The following is a 17,276-nucleotide window of genomic DNA, read 5'->3' as shown; positions in this document are numbered from 1 at the left end:
AAAACAACACAACAAAAAAAGGTGTTTGTGGAGACAGAAATGGTGTGAATGCCCTTTAAATGAAACACAAGCAGCAACACCGTCACCATACAGTGACAGTTCAAGAGTCTGAGAGCACAATGAACATTTGTGAGCAGTGTCACTGCAAGTCAGTGGGGTATGAAATCATCTATTGCAAGCCAGCCATCCTCGGTGGGAGCAATTAGACTTTGTAATACAGTTATGTGAAGGCATGCACATCCATTTTTTTTTTTTTTTTTTTTTATGGTAATGGCTTCATATCCCATTGACTCTTCCAAACATAGCTCACGACTTACCCTGCTGAAACAATAAATAATTCTGCTGAGAAACGTTCAGTTCATTCACAAGCTTAATAAAGGCTGTAAACCTGATACGAACACTGAATCTTCTCTCATGAGCTCAGTAGTGGCACAGCATATTATTGAAAAAATAACAAAAAACACAATAGTGAGGAGTAAGTGACTGATGCGGATGGAACTTTTGTACAATAGTACAAAACACTGTCGTAAATCACTGCTCTGTGTGCTCATAATGTGCAGTGTACAAGTGTGTATTCATGTGTGCTGGGGAGTAACAGGAGTCCTAATTAGTTCTGGCTTTAACAGTGCTATCTAAAGAGCCCAGTGTTGTACAGTTCAAGTTGGGAGGGTCTGTTAGTCACTGCCGACTCTCTCATGACAAGAAACCCTTTTTATTCCTTTGTGCAGTCCTGTGCTCCGACAGCCAGCGTGCCTTGGAGCAAAAAAAAAAAGAGGGCCCTATTTAATGCAGATTTGCTGGTGTCGTCTGTGCTGAGATGGCTCTTTATTGCTCGCTGTGCCATCACTTCCTGTCGTTTACGTTACGTAACATCTGTCTTAGGGAGACCTCGCAATAGCCTCCTTCTGGCAAGATCCACGACTGTGTCACATCGGCCAGTGCTCCAGAACAGAACAGAACAGACAGGCTTGCTTTTGTGATATTTGTGCTTTCATGGTCTGGATGGTACACGCACATGGCTTTTGTGTCACCTCCTGCGGTGGACAGACTCCATTTCAGGCCTGTGATGCAGTTACTGTGCTGTTATAATGTCTTTGACTTGTAGGAGCTTCTGAGGTTGGTTTAATCCAAGTGGAATCCCGTTGGGAGAAGCCTCCTCTGAAACGAGAGGTTTACAATTAGGACAAGGACCAAAGAACAAGGCTACATGATGCTTTCGTGTCATATTAGACTTATCGTAATTGGAAGTTTTCCAACTGTAAATCAAGTTCTATTTCCATTGGTTTCCATTGGTTTCATTGGGTTGCAGGGCCACTTGTGCCACTCCCAGCTGATATAGGGCAAAATGGCGGGAAACGCCTTGGACAGGTTGCCAGTCCATCACAGAGAAAACACAGAGACAGACAACCATCCACGCTCACACTCACACTCACACCGATAGTCAGTTTACAGTGTCCAGTTAACCTCTGTATGTCACCTTGAATGTCTGTAAATCTAACCCTAACCCTAAGATTTTCATGGCAATCAATCCACTAAAGGCCTCAGGCTAAGTGATCCAACAGATAGAAACATACACCCACATATGCCCAATATGTCAACATACCTAATAGCAAACATATCCACTGACACTGCAGGAGGCTTTTAAATGTGCCATAAGGCTACAATTTACACATTTTCTAAATCTCTGTCATTACCCAGCGTGAGATGAAGGATGTCATATCTCCACGTTAGAGTCTGTAAATCCTTTCTTGCCCTCATTTACCAGCATAGGCTTCTCAGTCCGTGTGTGCCATACTAATACCTGTGGATAAGAAGACAGGGATGTTGGCAGTCAATGTGACGAGATAAGGTGAATTCAGGTAATGTGGGACAGAGTCAAAACAAAGGCTCGACTGAAATGCAGCATATTTCAAGACAGCCCGGTATCTTAAGACATACATAGATACAGCTTGTTTTAATAAATCACCAGTGTTCCGTGCAGAGAGACTCACTTTAGTACAGTTAGCAGCTTTAGGCTCCAAGTCTCCAAGAGTCACTAGGTCCTTCAACAGACTGCTCTCCTGGTATCCTCCCTTCACTCCACGCAACTTGAAATAAGCTTGAGGTTTGGACAGAATGAGGTGCAGGTTCACCGCGAACCCAGCCATGTCGATGGCAAACGGCCGATGGGGGTCGAACACGGTCTTCCAGCCGTAAACCTTGCCCAAAGCGTTGACTTTCGGCGACTCGTACCGGAGGCCTCCGACAAAAGCCACGGGCCACACAGACACCTTTTGGGTGTCGCGCATCTGGCATTGAGAAAAGCACAAACCAAGATAAAAGTCAGTCATCTCAACCTTTCTCCATATATCCCAAAATGTACAGTATTTGTGGGTAGTATATTTCATTTCTGATAATAAAGCCTCCTATGATGTGTTCGGCTTGCTTTGATTTCAGGCCAATATTGGGTCATTTGTCTGATTTGCAGCTGATCATTTTGTCTGCAAGTGGATCAGTTTGAAGAAAATAAAGTCTCTCGCTCCAACACACCTGACTCAAATAAATGGGTCGTTATCAGGATTCTGCAGAACTTGATGACGAGCTGACCGTTTGAGTGTGAGTTTTAATGGAAAACACCAAAAAATTGTCGATTTGACCCCAAACTTTTGAACGGTAGTGTATATTTAGCTCAAGACAAATATTCTGCACCCTTAAAAAGCACAATTCAGCTTGAGATTATGTTGGATTTTTGCACTGTGATTTGCTCCCTACCTCCTCAAACAGCTCCAAACTGTACGTGTTGTCGTCATCTGCAAAGTAGACAATCCCAGGGAGGCTGTTATTTATGCTGAGCGTCTCCCGGAGCCACCTCAGTGCCAGGTTCCTCTGGATGGTACCGCGTGGGATTTTGGGGAACTTTGTGTCCCCGCGTACCTTGTAGTTTCTGGGCGTCTCCACGTTGAGGTGTGTGTAGTTCAGCCTCGTCTCCTGGAGGAGACTGCTAACCAGAGGGGTTCTCCTGTGAGAGTCCTCCACCAAGATCCAGTGCAGGTTCGGAACGTGGAGCAAAGTGTTGGCCAGGCGTGTCAGCTCTGCCTTCTGTACTGGCCGGCTGTAGGTGGGAGTGATGACGTGGATGGTGGGCAAAGAGTCAGACCAGGGAGGAGGGCGACTGTAGATGTGCTCAGTGCGAATCATCTCCATGATGTCCTGCTTCTGCAGCGAGCAGGGCTGCTTCAGAGCAAAAGTGTTCCTCGAGTTGGAGCGTCCACCGTGTCTGTCATCTAAACAAGAAGGAAAGTGGTTACATTGGGCGTGTGAAAGAACATTCTGCTATGATGGATATTGGTGGGAAACAAACGGTTTTTTTTTAACCCTCACCCTTTCGAGTAGAAAGCAGAGGAGTGATGGCGCTCTGGTGCCAAACGGTAATCAGCAGAGTCCAAGGCAACACGATCAACACAAAGGCGACAATGTCTCGTCTTTTCGGCATCTCCAGGGTCAGGCCTGAGTCACGTCACTGTTAAGAGTTAAACATGTCATGTGATGCACAGTTCAAAGCCAACAAAAGCATGAGTACTTCTGTAGTGGCCAAAGTACACTTAATTCCAAAGCCACTGAAAGTCTCCAGCTATAGTAAGGTTCTAATGGGCTGACATAACTATTTATAAATCACAATGTAACAAGTAATCCTGTACCAACCACCCAAACTAAACCCAAACTAAACCCAAACTAAACCCCACATTGGCTCCTACAACTTCTAAGCCCTGACCCATGACAGGAGACTTCTGGGCACTCGTCCGGGCACATCCGATTGCGTACATTGAACCACAGAAGAAGAATAACGTCCGTTGTGGAGGTGTTTCACGAGCGACAGTGTCTTCTGACTCTGGGTCTGACTCCGGTTCAAAGTCATAAAAGGGACTGCAGCGGGGAGTCGTGAAGAAGCTATTTTTAAACACTGTTAAAACAATGTTTTGATAATGAGTAGCAGTGCATCCACCGTTCCAGAGGGGGGCGCTGCGCTTGTGAGGGCTGGTGTGCTAATTATGTCACTTCCGGGTATTGGCCAATCACAAGACAGTTGGGAAGGCTCTACGCTGGCTGGCCAATCACAACACACTCTATCTTCTGGGGGTGAGATTTCAGTCTGAAACACCGCGGCTGAGGACAGCGTCAGTAAAGAGAGATATCTATCGGCTCATTTACAGCAACTAGGAGGTTTTTGACCATAAAAACAATTTAATGTATGTAAGTAGACCTCCATAAGTAACATATATGTGCAACAGGACCACTCTATGTGAGCTTTAAACACGAGTGGACCAAACTCAATCCTGCCAACTACAGCTTCAAGTAAAATATTTAGCTTCCCATCATATCAGGAAGAGAGAGACATCACGGTTTCGGTTTAGGTTACAGTTCATACATTTTAACACTTATATGTGTTATGATTCCAGGTTTAGCTTAAGCTCAACACCAGGCAAAAAGATGTTCGTTATTTGGCTAAAAGACAAGAAGAGCATTCAGACCAGAAGATCTCTATGAGATGAGAAAGGATTCCAAATATGATTTCCCCAGACTCTTGAGTAACTTGATTCATAATGTTACATGACCGCCAAAAATAGGCATGATAGTTTTCTGCCATTAGCCGTCAAGATTTTGGTCTGACACGCATGCTCCACTGCAAAGACGAGTGGTGATCAAGTGTTTGAAGAACATTTCAAGGCATCATCTATAACTTAAGGCGACTGATTTAAAATGTGTGACTCATAGACTCATAGATTTTTTTTCCCCTTTCAGAAATTGAGATTAGAGAGTGATGATTTTCTGAGTGTCTTTCTCCAGACTCCATTCACTCTCATTTCTAAAGGGAATATTGGATGCTTTTATAGCAATTCCTCTTAAAGCCTGTAAATGAGGTAGTCACTATTTTTTCAGCCGTGCATTTTTACATCCGTACACAGTGGCCATCTATTGAGCAGCAGTATGCCGTGGTCTCAAGGCGCACGCACTATAAGGAACGAGGCATTTTGTTAAGATGCAGAGTCTGCTGGAGCTCCGTCAACACAAAATAGGTCAGAAGCTGCTTCCAGCTTTCCTTTTGTCTCCTTTGAAAGCAAACTAATGTACGACATAACATTTGAGCGAGCCCCCTTTTCTGCCTGGAAGCAGCTGACAAAAACACAAGCTCCATACATTCACTCCTTTGTTGAAGGAGTTGAAACAGCCTGCAACACAGTCCATGTGACCTTTGTGGTCAGTAGCAGAGAAACAGACCTTTATACACCTCGTAATGCTGCGGAATTCACATGCATTACTTCCACCAATACATTCTTGCTGCATACATATTTCTTCTTTTATAGGAGCAGAATATTTGTTTGGGCAGTAGCTTTTGAAATTGCTGGTTTATGGCCCAGTGGTTATTAACAGTTCAGGTGTTAAAGACCATACACATACAGTATGTATTTAATGTGATATTAATGTACCAGTTTAATCCACATCAGACAGAAAAAAGGGTCTCAGGATTGTGCCGATTGTGTTTAAAAACAGAATGTAAACACAATACTCCTTACCTAAGTTTATACCAAAGCAAACATGTCATTCCAGGATCAGATTCTTGGTACAAAGACACCAGGAGAAGAAGAAACTGCATCAGTGGGTTCAGTCCACAGTCAATTATCTCTGCAGAGAGAAAACATGTGATGAGTTTCCATTAGTCTTGGGGTGATGGCACAGAGATGTAAAGAATATTCTAATTTCTAATCGCGTGATCTGTCTGGTCATGAACATATGTAGTAATGTAGTGAGGTTATTTGGGGTGATGCTGAGTGTGAATGTGTTTTACATTCATTGAGGAAGAAACAGTGTGCAGGATTTACTCACTCTAGCATTTATTCACTGTGCAGTTCTGGCTCCTGATTGGATTATGTGTTGTGGGATACTGGAAACGTTTTTCTACATTTACTGTCAGAGATCCAAGAGAGTAAACATTGCACATTGCATCAGTGAATTTAACCACACTTTGAACTAAAGGACAGCAGTTTTAAAGTTCCTGGTTAATGCAAAGAAGAGGAAAAACTTCTGTGTGTTAAAGCATCATTGCACAGTGGAAACAACCAATTTTGGACGTAGAAGCCTTTTTCTGCTGTTGAGACAGATAAGAAGTCCTTTATTCGTCCCTTTATTTGTCCAGACTCGTCTAAAAGGAAAAAAATCTCGCATTGAAGAGATTTAGATCTACACTCTGCGAAATAAGGGTTCTAAAAGGGTCCTTCTACAAGGGCTGAGGTTCTACCTGGAACCATTTGCTTCTGAAAAACCCTTTCCCGCAGAAAGGGTTTTTCAAGGGTTCTTGGTAACACTAATGGTTCCAGTAAGAACCATTTTGATCCAGAGAACCATTTAAAACCCCTTTCCTGAATAAAGGGTTTTAAAAGGGTTCTTGGTGGAACCCTCGAAAAAGGATTCCAGGTGGAACCTTTACAAAAAGTTTCTACCTGGAGGCAAAAAGGGTTCTCCTATGAGGACAAGCAGAAGAACCTTATATGGTTCTACTTAGCACTTTTACTTCTAAGAGTGTAGACGAGACCTCTGTAAAGTTGTCTCTTCAGATAATGTGCGCACTTTCAAGGTCTCAGAGAGCTTTGGAAGACCCTCAAAGGGATGCAGAAAAGGGCATCACATCGCAGTTTAAAGCGATGCATGGTGGAGGGGATTCTGGGAAATTGGGGGAACCTCAACCTCTGACACCGGCCCAATTCTTGGTAGGGAAAAAGTATTTCCTCTTTGCCACCTAAATGCCACCTGTAATGCTGCCAACCAAACATTCATCTCCAGCCAAGAAGTAATGGCCCAAAGTGACATAAATATTTGCTGGAGCTCAAGTCCACTCTTGCAAGCAAGTCCACAAAACCCCAACCCTCCTCACTAAGAGACAGTGCCAGATAATCTAGGAACTGTTCACCGGAAGAGATGAACTTGTGAGATCTTGGGCCGTTCGCATTAACCTCTGTATTGTTCATCATTAATTTAGGATCAGTCACAGCTAAGTCCCCACATTTTACTCTAATACTTAATCACTGGTCTTTAGTCATAATTAATCCTTGATTAAAAAAAAAAAAAAAGATTAGGCCCAGTCCGAGATCAAAAGTTGTGCTCGATAATTAACGCATCGTGATGGGGTTTAATAGGGTCACGTTTGAGTAGCACGGCATCGGGGGAGACAAGCTAATTATCCGTGCACATGGTGTTGAAGAAAGCCATGGCTCTGCTTCCACCCACTCAACGTGTTGCATCATAATTTTCAGTGTTATGACTACAAACAAGCAAGAGCACAAAGTGGAAGAGAAAAGAATACAGATGTGTCAACAGATGATGATCAGTGTGACTTAGTTTTAACCAATTGTTAAATTGGTCTCTCTGTAGTGGCCAAAGTACACTTAATTCCAAAGCCACTGAAAGTCTCCAGCTATAGTAAGGTTCTAATGGGCTTGACTCGTAGGCACTGTTTTAATTCATCAATCACAAAGGCAAGAGAAAGTCATATGAAGGGTTTGCACATTTATTTCCACTTGCCGTACATCCAAGTTATATTCCTGTTCACATGTATCCAAGCCTGTCGACGATCCCCAAACTAAACCCAAACTAAACCCCACATTGGCTCCTACACTGCTGTATAAATCAACCTGTCCATCTCTAGTGGCCAAAGTACACTTAATTCCGTTTACAAATCACAATGTAACAAATAATCCTGTACCAACCACCCAAACCAACCCCATACTAAACCCCTCATTGGCTCCTACACCATCCATCCATCCATTTTCTACCGCTTTATCCTCCACATGAGGGCTGCGGGGGTTGCTGTGCCAATCTCAGTTGATGCGACAGGGTACATCCTGGACAGTTCGCCAGTTAAATCAACCCGTCATCCTACAAAATTGAAAGAATCCATGTAGAACTATATTCTGTGCAACAATTTAACAGCGATATAGCACTGTAGATGTATGTCAGGACAGTGCACAAGAGAGGTGAAGAAGAGAGTGCAAGCAGGGTGGAGTGGGTGTAGATTGGCGAGAGTCAGGGGTGATGTGTGACAGAAGGAGAGCAGCAACAGTCAAAGGGAAGGTCTACAAAACAGTAGTGAGACCTGATGCTATGACGCATGGCTTAAAGACAAGACCGAGAGCTGAAGACGCTGAGATGTTTCAGGCAAGCGAGGTAAGGTCGAGATGGTTTTGTCGCATGCAGAGGAGGGATACGTGATTATATTGGACAAAGGGCGTTGAAAAGAGGAAGACGCAGAGAGACGTTGTGAGCGAGGACAAGGGAGAGGGCAAGACGAAGGCAGGTGATCCGCTAAAAGGAGACGGGGAAGAAGAAGTAAAAGACTGTGGGTGCCAGACGGAGCTGCTGTTCTAATCATTCACGATCTCATTCACGTCATCACAGGCACACAAATGAAAGACAGGAAGAGTCATGTGGCGTAATCAGCATAGTGTCAACCTATCTGACAATGGTTTGAATGTAAGGGGGCCATGCCTTTATCACTGAGAGATTTGAAAGCTTCTTACTGCTTATTTAAAATACACAAAGGCTCACAAGGAGAATTATAAATAGGTCTCTCTTGATGTCGAGACACGTCTTTAAAATCCTGACTCAGTGGGAAATCTATACTAATGTTGTTAGTGCTAATGACAGTCCTCTCCTCCTTTTGGTTTTTGCAGACAAGACGCAACAAAGGCGTGTTAATGACAGTCAAATGTCGGGGGGGGGTGCTAGGGGCTATGAAAGTAGATAAAAGTGAGGGCAGGCTGATGAAAGATCCTCAATTTAAAGAGCAACAGGCCCGGAGAACAATGTGCAGAGCGAGATCTGACCCTGAGGTACTGTACGTAGCTTACACCTGACTCAATTTTTATCTTTGTGGTCATCCTCCAACCTTGGCTTTCACTCTGGAGACGTTGCCTAGTGACATCTCATGGTGAGCCTGAAACAAACTCCTCATTTCACTCGTAGAGGCCTTATTTCTTCCTCTCAGTGCTTCTAAAACGTAAATTGCTCTTGTTTTGGCCAAGGAAAAGTAATTCAACTTTAGATAAGAAATTCACATTGCAATGACAATAACAGCAATTACAGTGCAGTGTTAATATGATAGTTACTAATTAAAATCATCAAAAATAATCAAGTGTTACTCACGGAAACAAAAGATGCTCCATTTTCCCTGCAGAGAGAAATCCTGTTGTGCTGATCATGAAAAAGAGGCCTTGATGTGTCAGCCGTGATGAAGAGTCCTGGTGACGGAGGAGGACATGGTTGGTGCACAGCTGAGCGGCGGAGTTTAGGTGACAACTATTTGTTCACAGCATCCGGCGGGTTGCATTCCAATCCTTGGGTAGAGTCGTGGTGCCGGCCCCTGTTTAGAGACAAGGGAGGTCATCCCTCCAGAAGAATGCTGCTTCTCATTGCAAAAACAAAGGCTGGGTTTGTGAAAGCTGATGGCTTGGGGACGGGCGGAGGGGCAGCCATGGCCAGAGAACCCAGAACAATAGAATAAATCACATTCAAAAAAAAAAAAATGCCACAGGCTCATAAATGGAATTCTTACTTATGGATGAAAAGGGATTTGACCCATTGAGCATGCGGGGGTTGTTTATCTGAGGCATAAACAGTAAGTCACATGGTCCAATGGTCGGATAGTAGAGACACTTCTGTGAACTTTGCGGTCATTTCCTGCCAGGCATATGAAAGGAGGGCACTCTGAATGGACCTCTTTACTTGAGAAGTCTAATAAAGACAGAGTGTAAAAATATGCCTTTGACAAAGGAAATGTAAATAACATAAACGCCTTTAGAAATGGAACTTGCCTTTGAGTTTGAAAATCGAATAAGGATGGAAGTAGCAGTTAGCCACCAGGGGGTGACTCCACTGTTTGCAACAACATTTAAATTGTGTTCCCATTTAGAGGAAAACATATGATAAAATACTGCAAGTGCAGGGGCGCAGCTTGTGAACAGGCAAGGCAGGCAACTGCTTGGGGCCCCGAGCCGATAGGGGGCCCCCGGACACTCGGAGCCTGCAATGTGCAGTGACCAGCCGCATCCCCGTCCCCCTTAAACAACAATGGGCGATTTGCGATGACATCTCAGAAGTAAACCTCCCTAAAGGGGCCCCACACTCACAGCTATTTACAGTATTGAGAGAAAGAGGAACTTCATCTTTCAGCACGACACTGACCCAAAGCACACATCTAAATCAACAAAAGAATGGCTTCACCAGAATAAGATTAAGGCTTTGTAATGGCCCAGCCAGAGTCCAGACCTGAATCCAATCGAACATCTGTGGGCTGATCTGAAGAGGGCTGTGCACAGGAGATGCCCTCGCAATCTGTCAGATCTGGAGCGGTTTTGCAAAGAAGAGTGGGCAAATATTGCCACATCAAGATGTGCCACGCTGATAGGCTCCTACCCAAAAAGATTAAGTGCTGTAATAAAAGCCAAAGGTGCTGCAACAAAGTATTAGTTTAAGGGTGTGCATATTTATGCAACCAGGCTATTTTAAGTTTTTTATTTTATATTTTTCGCATTTGAAGGTGTCAGTTTGTCTTTCAATTGCAATGTACAGCTTATAGGTCACATTAAAGGTGGAAAAATTGTGAAATTATTTGTCTTGCTGTCATTTTTTTACATCATAAAAACCTGGAATTTGAACAGGGGTGTGTAGACTTTTTATATCCACTGGTATATAATATGCTAAATATGGCTCCAGTGCATTATTGAGTCATAGAGAAACAGTTTTCTAACATGGAGACTCTCTGTATTTGCTTCACACACGGCCTTTAATCACAGCCTCACATCTATATTCTGCCCGCGTCTCTTTATGTGTACGAGCAGAACAAAAAATGCCATTCACAGTTTGATAGACAGATATATTAATGGGATATTTCAAAGGCGGCACGTACAGATGTGTAGGTGTGCTATTAAAATGCAAATTGTCAAATTCAATTAATATTTTTGCCATGAAAACACTGTGGATCATAACGTCTGCTTCAAGTGTGATGTGTCCTGGTGATAATTGGTGGCTTCACAGCTCCAGCTCTGTCTCTGTCTGGATTTATAACACAGTCATAAGGATTATGTGTTGTACCATTGTATGTTTCTGCAAACCACACATTAGCGTGGTGTTATATCGTGTTCCGTGGTACTTTTGGCTGAGATAAGGCAATGAAGATGATGTTTGCCGCCACCACCACCAAGAAGAAGCATTACATTTTTGGGTGTTTAAGACGAACACATTCGGAAACAAAACATGGAAAGCACCTCTTCTACGTAGCATGGTTTCAAAACTGCCTCTGAAACCGACGTTCTCCCCAAACCCAAATGTCCTCCCTTGTCCAGTTTGTGGCAGTGTGGGCTGCTGTGGCCTTGTCCGTGATATACATAGCTTTATGCTGTACCAGTGCGCTCTCAGCGTTTGACGACGTTGAATGTGACACAACATACAACAAAGGAGGACATCCAGCAGCTCGTTTTTTGTTGTTGTTGCTGTTTGTCTCAACAAGACGTCAAGCTTTGTACGAGAATAGACTGCGGGCGTTGAAGAAAAGGTCGTGCCGCTTTTCTGTCGCCCAATCAGCTGACTGTCTTGGGTCAAGCTCGACCAGTACCGTATCGTGCTATTACTCTGGTACCCCCAAAAGAAGGGTACATGAAAATAGAACGGTTTTCCAAATGGGAACGCAAAAACATACGTACCATACCAGAACGGTTCCTTAAAGGTGCATTATGTAATAAATCTAAAGCAACTGTCCATAAAATCCTCCTAATATGTCACAGAGACTCAGGAATAATGTTCATATAACAAACTGAACTCACCAACAACAACAGTACAGACAAAATATTTGCATTAAAAAAAACATTTTTTGCAGACCGCAAATCATGTTTATGTTTTGAAATCATGTTTTGGCATGTGGCGCCACCTACCGCCATCTACCAATCATTGCAGTCAGTAGAGTCTCAGCTGCCGAGCAACCACGGGTTGCCAGTTAGGTCAGAAAACGAAACCTAAAAGACCTTGGTATTTTGAATTTGAATGCAATAACCGTTTTTGGCCATATTCTTACATATGGCACCTTTAAATAACATTTTCTTCCACCTCTAAATAGCTAAATACAGACAGTTTTGCATCACATTGTTCTTATGTTATCTTCATGCAAACTCTTAGTGTTATCTTAACACCACCTGAGCTAAATTTAACACAAATCCGCCTCGTCCTAATCAGAATTGGTGTTGATTTGACACTTTTACTGTTACTTTCACGCCGTGTTGAAAAAGGCAGTGAAACGATCGCCTCATCCCTCTGTGAGGTGTAACATTCGATGTCTCCACGTGTTAAATTTCACAGTCGCTCCTGGGTGATCGGTGTTCGGCTACCATGGAAAACGTCGGTTCAAGGACGCGCTGGAAGCCGCGCCCCTTATTCACGCAAGGTATCATGGGCCATGGGAATAAGGTGGATACAGAAAAACAAAGCTGGAGTTGTTTGCATTTTTCGGCAATGGATTGACTGTAACAGACATTCGTTTATATATTAAAAGTCAAACTTTTCTAATTGCTCTGAAACAGTGAACCGGTGCACCCTGGCTTTGGCTCTGGGCATGCTCTAATATAATTAACTCCATGCACTGGCAGAATATATTGACCCAGCTCCTCCTGTTTTGCATACTGAATTTGTTGATGGAGTAAATAATTATGTTCTTGTTTCCTTCGAGGCAATCAAGATGAAAATTCATGTCTCGCTGCTGAATCAATTCACTAAATGTGACCATAATCTAAGTAATAATTATGCTAAGATGCTTATACAACCGTTGTATAACTGGTGCATTCTTATGATAGAATCTAAAGCAGCCGCCAGAGGCAAATGACAATTAGGGGCCGTCAAAAATCATCGTACATACACAACTGCTGGGGACAAGTGTAATATTCTGCTGGGCATGTAATTAGTTTAATCCAATTTTTTCTCACGATCAAAGCCAGAAACAGCAATTCTGCGCAAGTTAGTTACAGCTTCTCATTTTGCCTTTAAGTCACAGCAGGAGATTATCGCCTTAACTGTTGGAGGAAATGTGGCAATATTATTAAATAGGAGTGATCCACGCAACTGTCAACCCACTGGGATGTCACCCAACGGCGACATTTTCCAAATAAAAAAAAACGGGTACTGATGCAGAAATAAAAGTATTGGGAAGGATTTGTGGTCTAATGAGTTTTCCAAACGTGGTTTTATTCTACAACAAGTGGCACTGGTGAGCAATATGTTAATTATCTTCTTTTTTAGGCTTCATTAAATATTTGCAAAGATAAGATGGCAATGATCTAGTATTACACCAAGAAAGAAAGAAAGAAAACTACACACTGTCTGTTGTTCCACTTCCTTTTCACACATTTTAATGAGAAATGTGACTCTGTGGGTTCTTGTGGTAGAAGTGAAAGATCAGGAGCGTTTAAATGGAGTAAATATTCAGACCTTGCAAATTTAACTTTATGCAGTGTTTTTTTTACGTTAATGGATCCAACAGTAAAATTAAGGTGAATACATTTTAAATGTGCTACTCTGTCCCTAACCCTGACCATGACACCAACAGGAAGTACCAAGGAGTACCTTAATATGGAGTTGGTCCCTCTTTTGCAGCTATAACAGCTTCCACACTTCTTGGAAGACTTCCTTCAAGATTTTAAATTGTTTCTCTGGTAATTTGTGTCCATACATTCAGTAGAACATTTATGACAGGGCTATTCAACTAAAATTTCCGGAGGGCCAGCTTTTGGGAAGTCTGTCAACCACTGTACTACTTTTTTGTGTTGCATGTACAGTAAACAAATACAAATAGATGCAAAATGTTATAAATTATTTAGCACTTAATGGCTGCTAGTTTTGTGCAAAAAGGTCACAGTTACAGTACCACCGACATTCGGGTATAACAATATAAACAACATTACGGTGCAATGGCCAAAATAGGCTATTTTTGCAGAAATATATGTAACAGCACCAATAATAAGTACGCGACACAAGGTACAATTGCTACAGTTGTCACGTAGTGCAAAATATTCTGGTACATACATAGGCTGCGTACAAGTACAGCTGTACTAGTATTTGCCAAAAAGGGACGCAAATTGTTGCAAAGTGCCAGAAATAGGCGAAGCTACGGTTTTATTCGCTTTTTAATAATACATTCATTATTTATGGGTTAATGGGCCGGGGGCCGGTCCAAATTGCTTGAAGGGCCGGTTCTGGCCCCCGGGCCTTATATTGAATAGCCTTGATTTATGAGGCCAAACGTTGCTCGATGGGGTTGAGGTCATCATAGCAACTGGCCATAAAATCCTCCTAATATGTCACAGAGACTCAGGAATAATGTTCATATAACAAACTGAACTCACCAACAACAACAGTACAGACAAAATATTTGCATTAAAAATGTTTTTTTGCAGACTGCAAAACATGTTTATGTTTTGAAATCATGTTTTGGCATGTGGCGCCACCTACCGCCATCTACCAATCGTTACAGTCAGTAGAGTCTCAGCTGCCGAGCAACCACGGGTTGCCAGTTACGTCAGAAAACGAAACGAAAAAGACCTTGGTATTTTTAATTTGAATGTAGTAACCATTTTGGCCACATTCTTACATATGGCACCTTTAAAACACAGTAAATTCAGCTACGGACTTTTCACAGGACTCAGATTTCTTCCAAAATAAGATAATTTGCTTTTTTTCTCATCATCTTCCTCATTTGTTCCATTTTTCCAAGTTCCACCAGACGAAGTTCACGTACCACAGTTTGAGAACCATGGGCTTAATGAGTTCTTCTAACACAGGGTGATTGTTATATCCGTCTATCTGCTTGTTGCTCTTTTCAATAATGTGGGAACGAGCACAGGCGTTCTTCAAACTAAATCCTGTTTATTTCTAGTTTATTGCTTCTAGTGGGGCTGTTGTTTTTATGCTTAGACAAGCAGACGTGGCGCTGGAATTCTCTTCTATCTAAATCAAATAATGCAGTAGGGGGAGAGTGAGATGTGTTTTCTCTCACGACCTGCATGCATCTTCATTCGTGTCAGTTGGGGGTGGGAAAACATGCCAGACATAGCTCTCGAACATCATCCAAAGTCTAATTAATAGACTTGGATCTCAGTAATGCGGAGCCAAGAGTGACAGCAACGTGCTAATAAAGTCTCAGGACACCACCAGCTTTGTTTGTTTGTTTGTTTGTTTGTATTTAACTCGGCGATCATTGGCATTTGGATTGGAATGATGTGGGTGAAAGTGGTTTTTACAGCAGATACTTGGAATAACAGAACCGGTTTTTTACCACTGACATTGGAAATTGTTCGACTCGAGGTTTAAAAGAGCCGTGCTATTGTTCAAATGTAAGCGTAGATGACGCTAAATACTTTGCACTGTATACACATTTCCCATATTTTCTGTATGTGTTCCAATAAAGTGTTTCTGTACACTGTTAGAAATAAAAGTGCTACGTAGAACCATATAAGGTTTTTCGGCTTGTCCTCATAGGAGAACCCTTTTTGGGGTCCATCGTTGGAGATCATTTTCAATCGTTTTAAGTAGGGGTGTATAATTTAGTTGAGTCAGGTCTGAGATCCTAGAGGATATACTAATTCCCAGGTATTTAATGATGCCTGATTTCAGGGGAGTCGGTATAGATGTTTTGAAGTCGGAGTTGATTGGTATCATAGTTGATTTTGTCCAATTAATTGAGTAATCTGAGACTGCTGAGCATTTATTGATGAGTGAAATAGTACCAGAGATAGTGTTTTGTGAGTTTTGAATGAAGAGTGATACATCATCCGCATATAGGCTTATCTTGTGGTGCAGATTTTCTGTTTGAATACCGTTTGATATATTCCATTTTCTCGAATAGCGGCTGCAAGCGGTTCTATAAATATGGCAAACAGTGAAGGGGGAGAGTGGACACAACCTTGTCTGGTGCCCCTCTGGAGCTTGAAGCTTGGAGATGTTTGAGCGTTTGTCCTGACCGAGGCTCTGGGTGAACTATAAAGAAATGGGTTTTAAAGGGTTCCCTGGATCAAAATGGCTCTTACTGGAACCATTAGTGTTACCAAGAACCCTTGAAAAACCATTTCTTCAGAAGCAAATGGTTCCAGGTAGAACCTCAGCCCTTGTAGAAGAACCCTAAGAGTGTATGGTCATTACTGCATTGTTAAAACCCCAAATCCTTTGGCATGGTGCTGTACCTCACAGCAAACTCAGCTCTGACAGTGACATTTCAATGCTTCACTTATCACGTGTCAGTCTTTTCAACTCGATGGATGAGCGGTTACAGTTTCCCCCGAGCAGATTTCATGCAGTGACACAACAAAGGAAGAGTCAGAGACAAACATAGTTCTTCAACATTTCTGTCGCGGTGGCTCTGATTCCTCCTTCTGTAAATAATCACTTGTATCAGCATCAAAGTTCTCCATAGTTGAACCACAACAAGACACCAGAAGGTTGGAACAAACTCCTCTATTTCGTGGTTTAGTCCACGGCGGGGTTTAATACACAACAAAAGCACAAACAAAATGCCTTATATGTCATTAGGCTGAGAGTAAAAAAAAAAAAAAGAGGTCCAGACCTTAACTGTGCTGCAGACTGTGTGATGTGCCTCTGCCTCCGAGCTCCACAGTCATCTCACAGAGAACAGGCTGAGAATCTGTCTTCACTCTCTTTTCGCCACTGTCAACGCCTCGTCTGTGCTGCTGCTGCCATTCATACATGATCGCCCCCTGTGTCCCTGCATGAATGAATGGAGCGTATACGGGCGTACATGTTGGAGCTCACACTGTGTGCTCCAACGCTCGCAGAATGAGATGCAGGAGGAGAGAGGAGAGAGCCTAACTGGCACTAAACCCTCCCTCTCTGCCTCCCTGCCTCTCTTATTTTCTACTCTCCTCCCCTTGTTTTCCCTTTCACTGTCACACTTTTCCATCCATCTTATTCTACTTTTTTGTTGTGGTCTTGTTTTGCACCAAATCCTCCCATCATTCCTTCTTATTAATGGTCTGATTCCAGCAGGAGTGTGTTTTTGTGTGTGTGTGAGAGAGAGAGAGGGAGAGGGAGAGGGGGGGATACAGAAAGAGCTTGAAGCGAGACACACTGTGAGTGTGTTTATATGGGACCGACATCGTCTCAACCCCCATCCTCTGTGAAACAGGCAGTGACTGACACTGGAGAGCGACTGACAGCCTGCAAGCTACAAAAGGATGAAGGGAAAAAGATTTTAG

General features: G+C 42.8%; 1 protein-coding gene across 1 annotated transcript; it reads right to left on the bottom strand.

The window, feature by feature from the left end:
* Positions 1-40: 40 nt before the first annotated feature.
* On the bottom strand, positions 41-16,823 carry b3gat1b (beta-1,3-glucuronyltransferase 1 (glucuronosyltransferase P) b). Its single transcript, XM_083909835.1, has 7 exons — positions 16,628-16,823; positions 9,175-9,391; positions 5,553-5,661; positions 3,361-3,499; positions 2,752-3,263; positions 1,992-2,288; positions 41-1,801 (listed from the first exon to the last, which is right to left on the bottom strand). Exons 4-7 carry the CDS (start codon positions 3,470-3,472, stop codon positions 1,715-1,717), a joined length of 1,008 nt encoding a protein of 335 aa, XP_083765961.1. The 5' UTR covers positions 3,473-3,499; positions 5,553-5,661; positions 9,175-9,391; positions 16,628-16,823; the 3' UTR covers positions 41-1,714.
* Between the last annotated feature and the right edge of the window lie 453 nt (positions 16,824-17,276).

Source organism: Microchirus variegatus, assembly GCF_963457635.1.
Source record: "Microchirus variegatus genome assembly, chromosome: 2".
In the NCBI taxonomy this organism is placed as follows: Eukaryota; Metazoa; Chordata; class Actinopteri; order Pleuronectiformes; family Soleidae; genus Microchirus; species Microchirus variegatus.
Note: the sequence above shows the minus strand (reverse complement) of the source record. Positions and strands in the feature narration are given on the sequence as shown.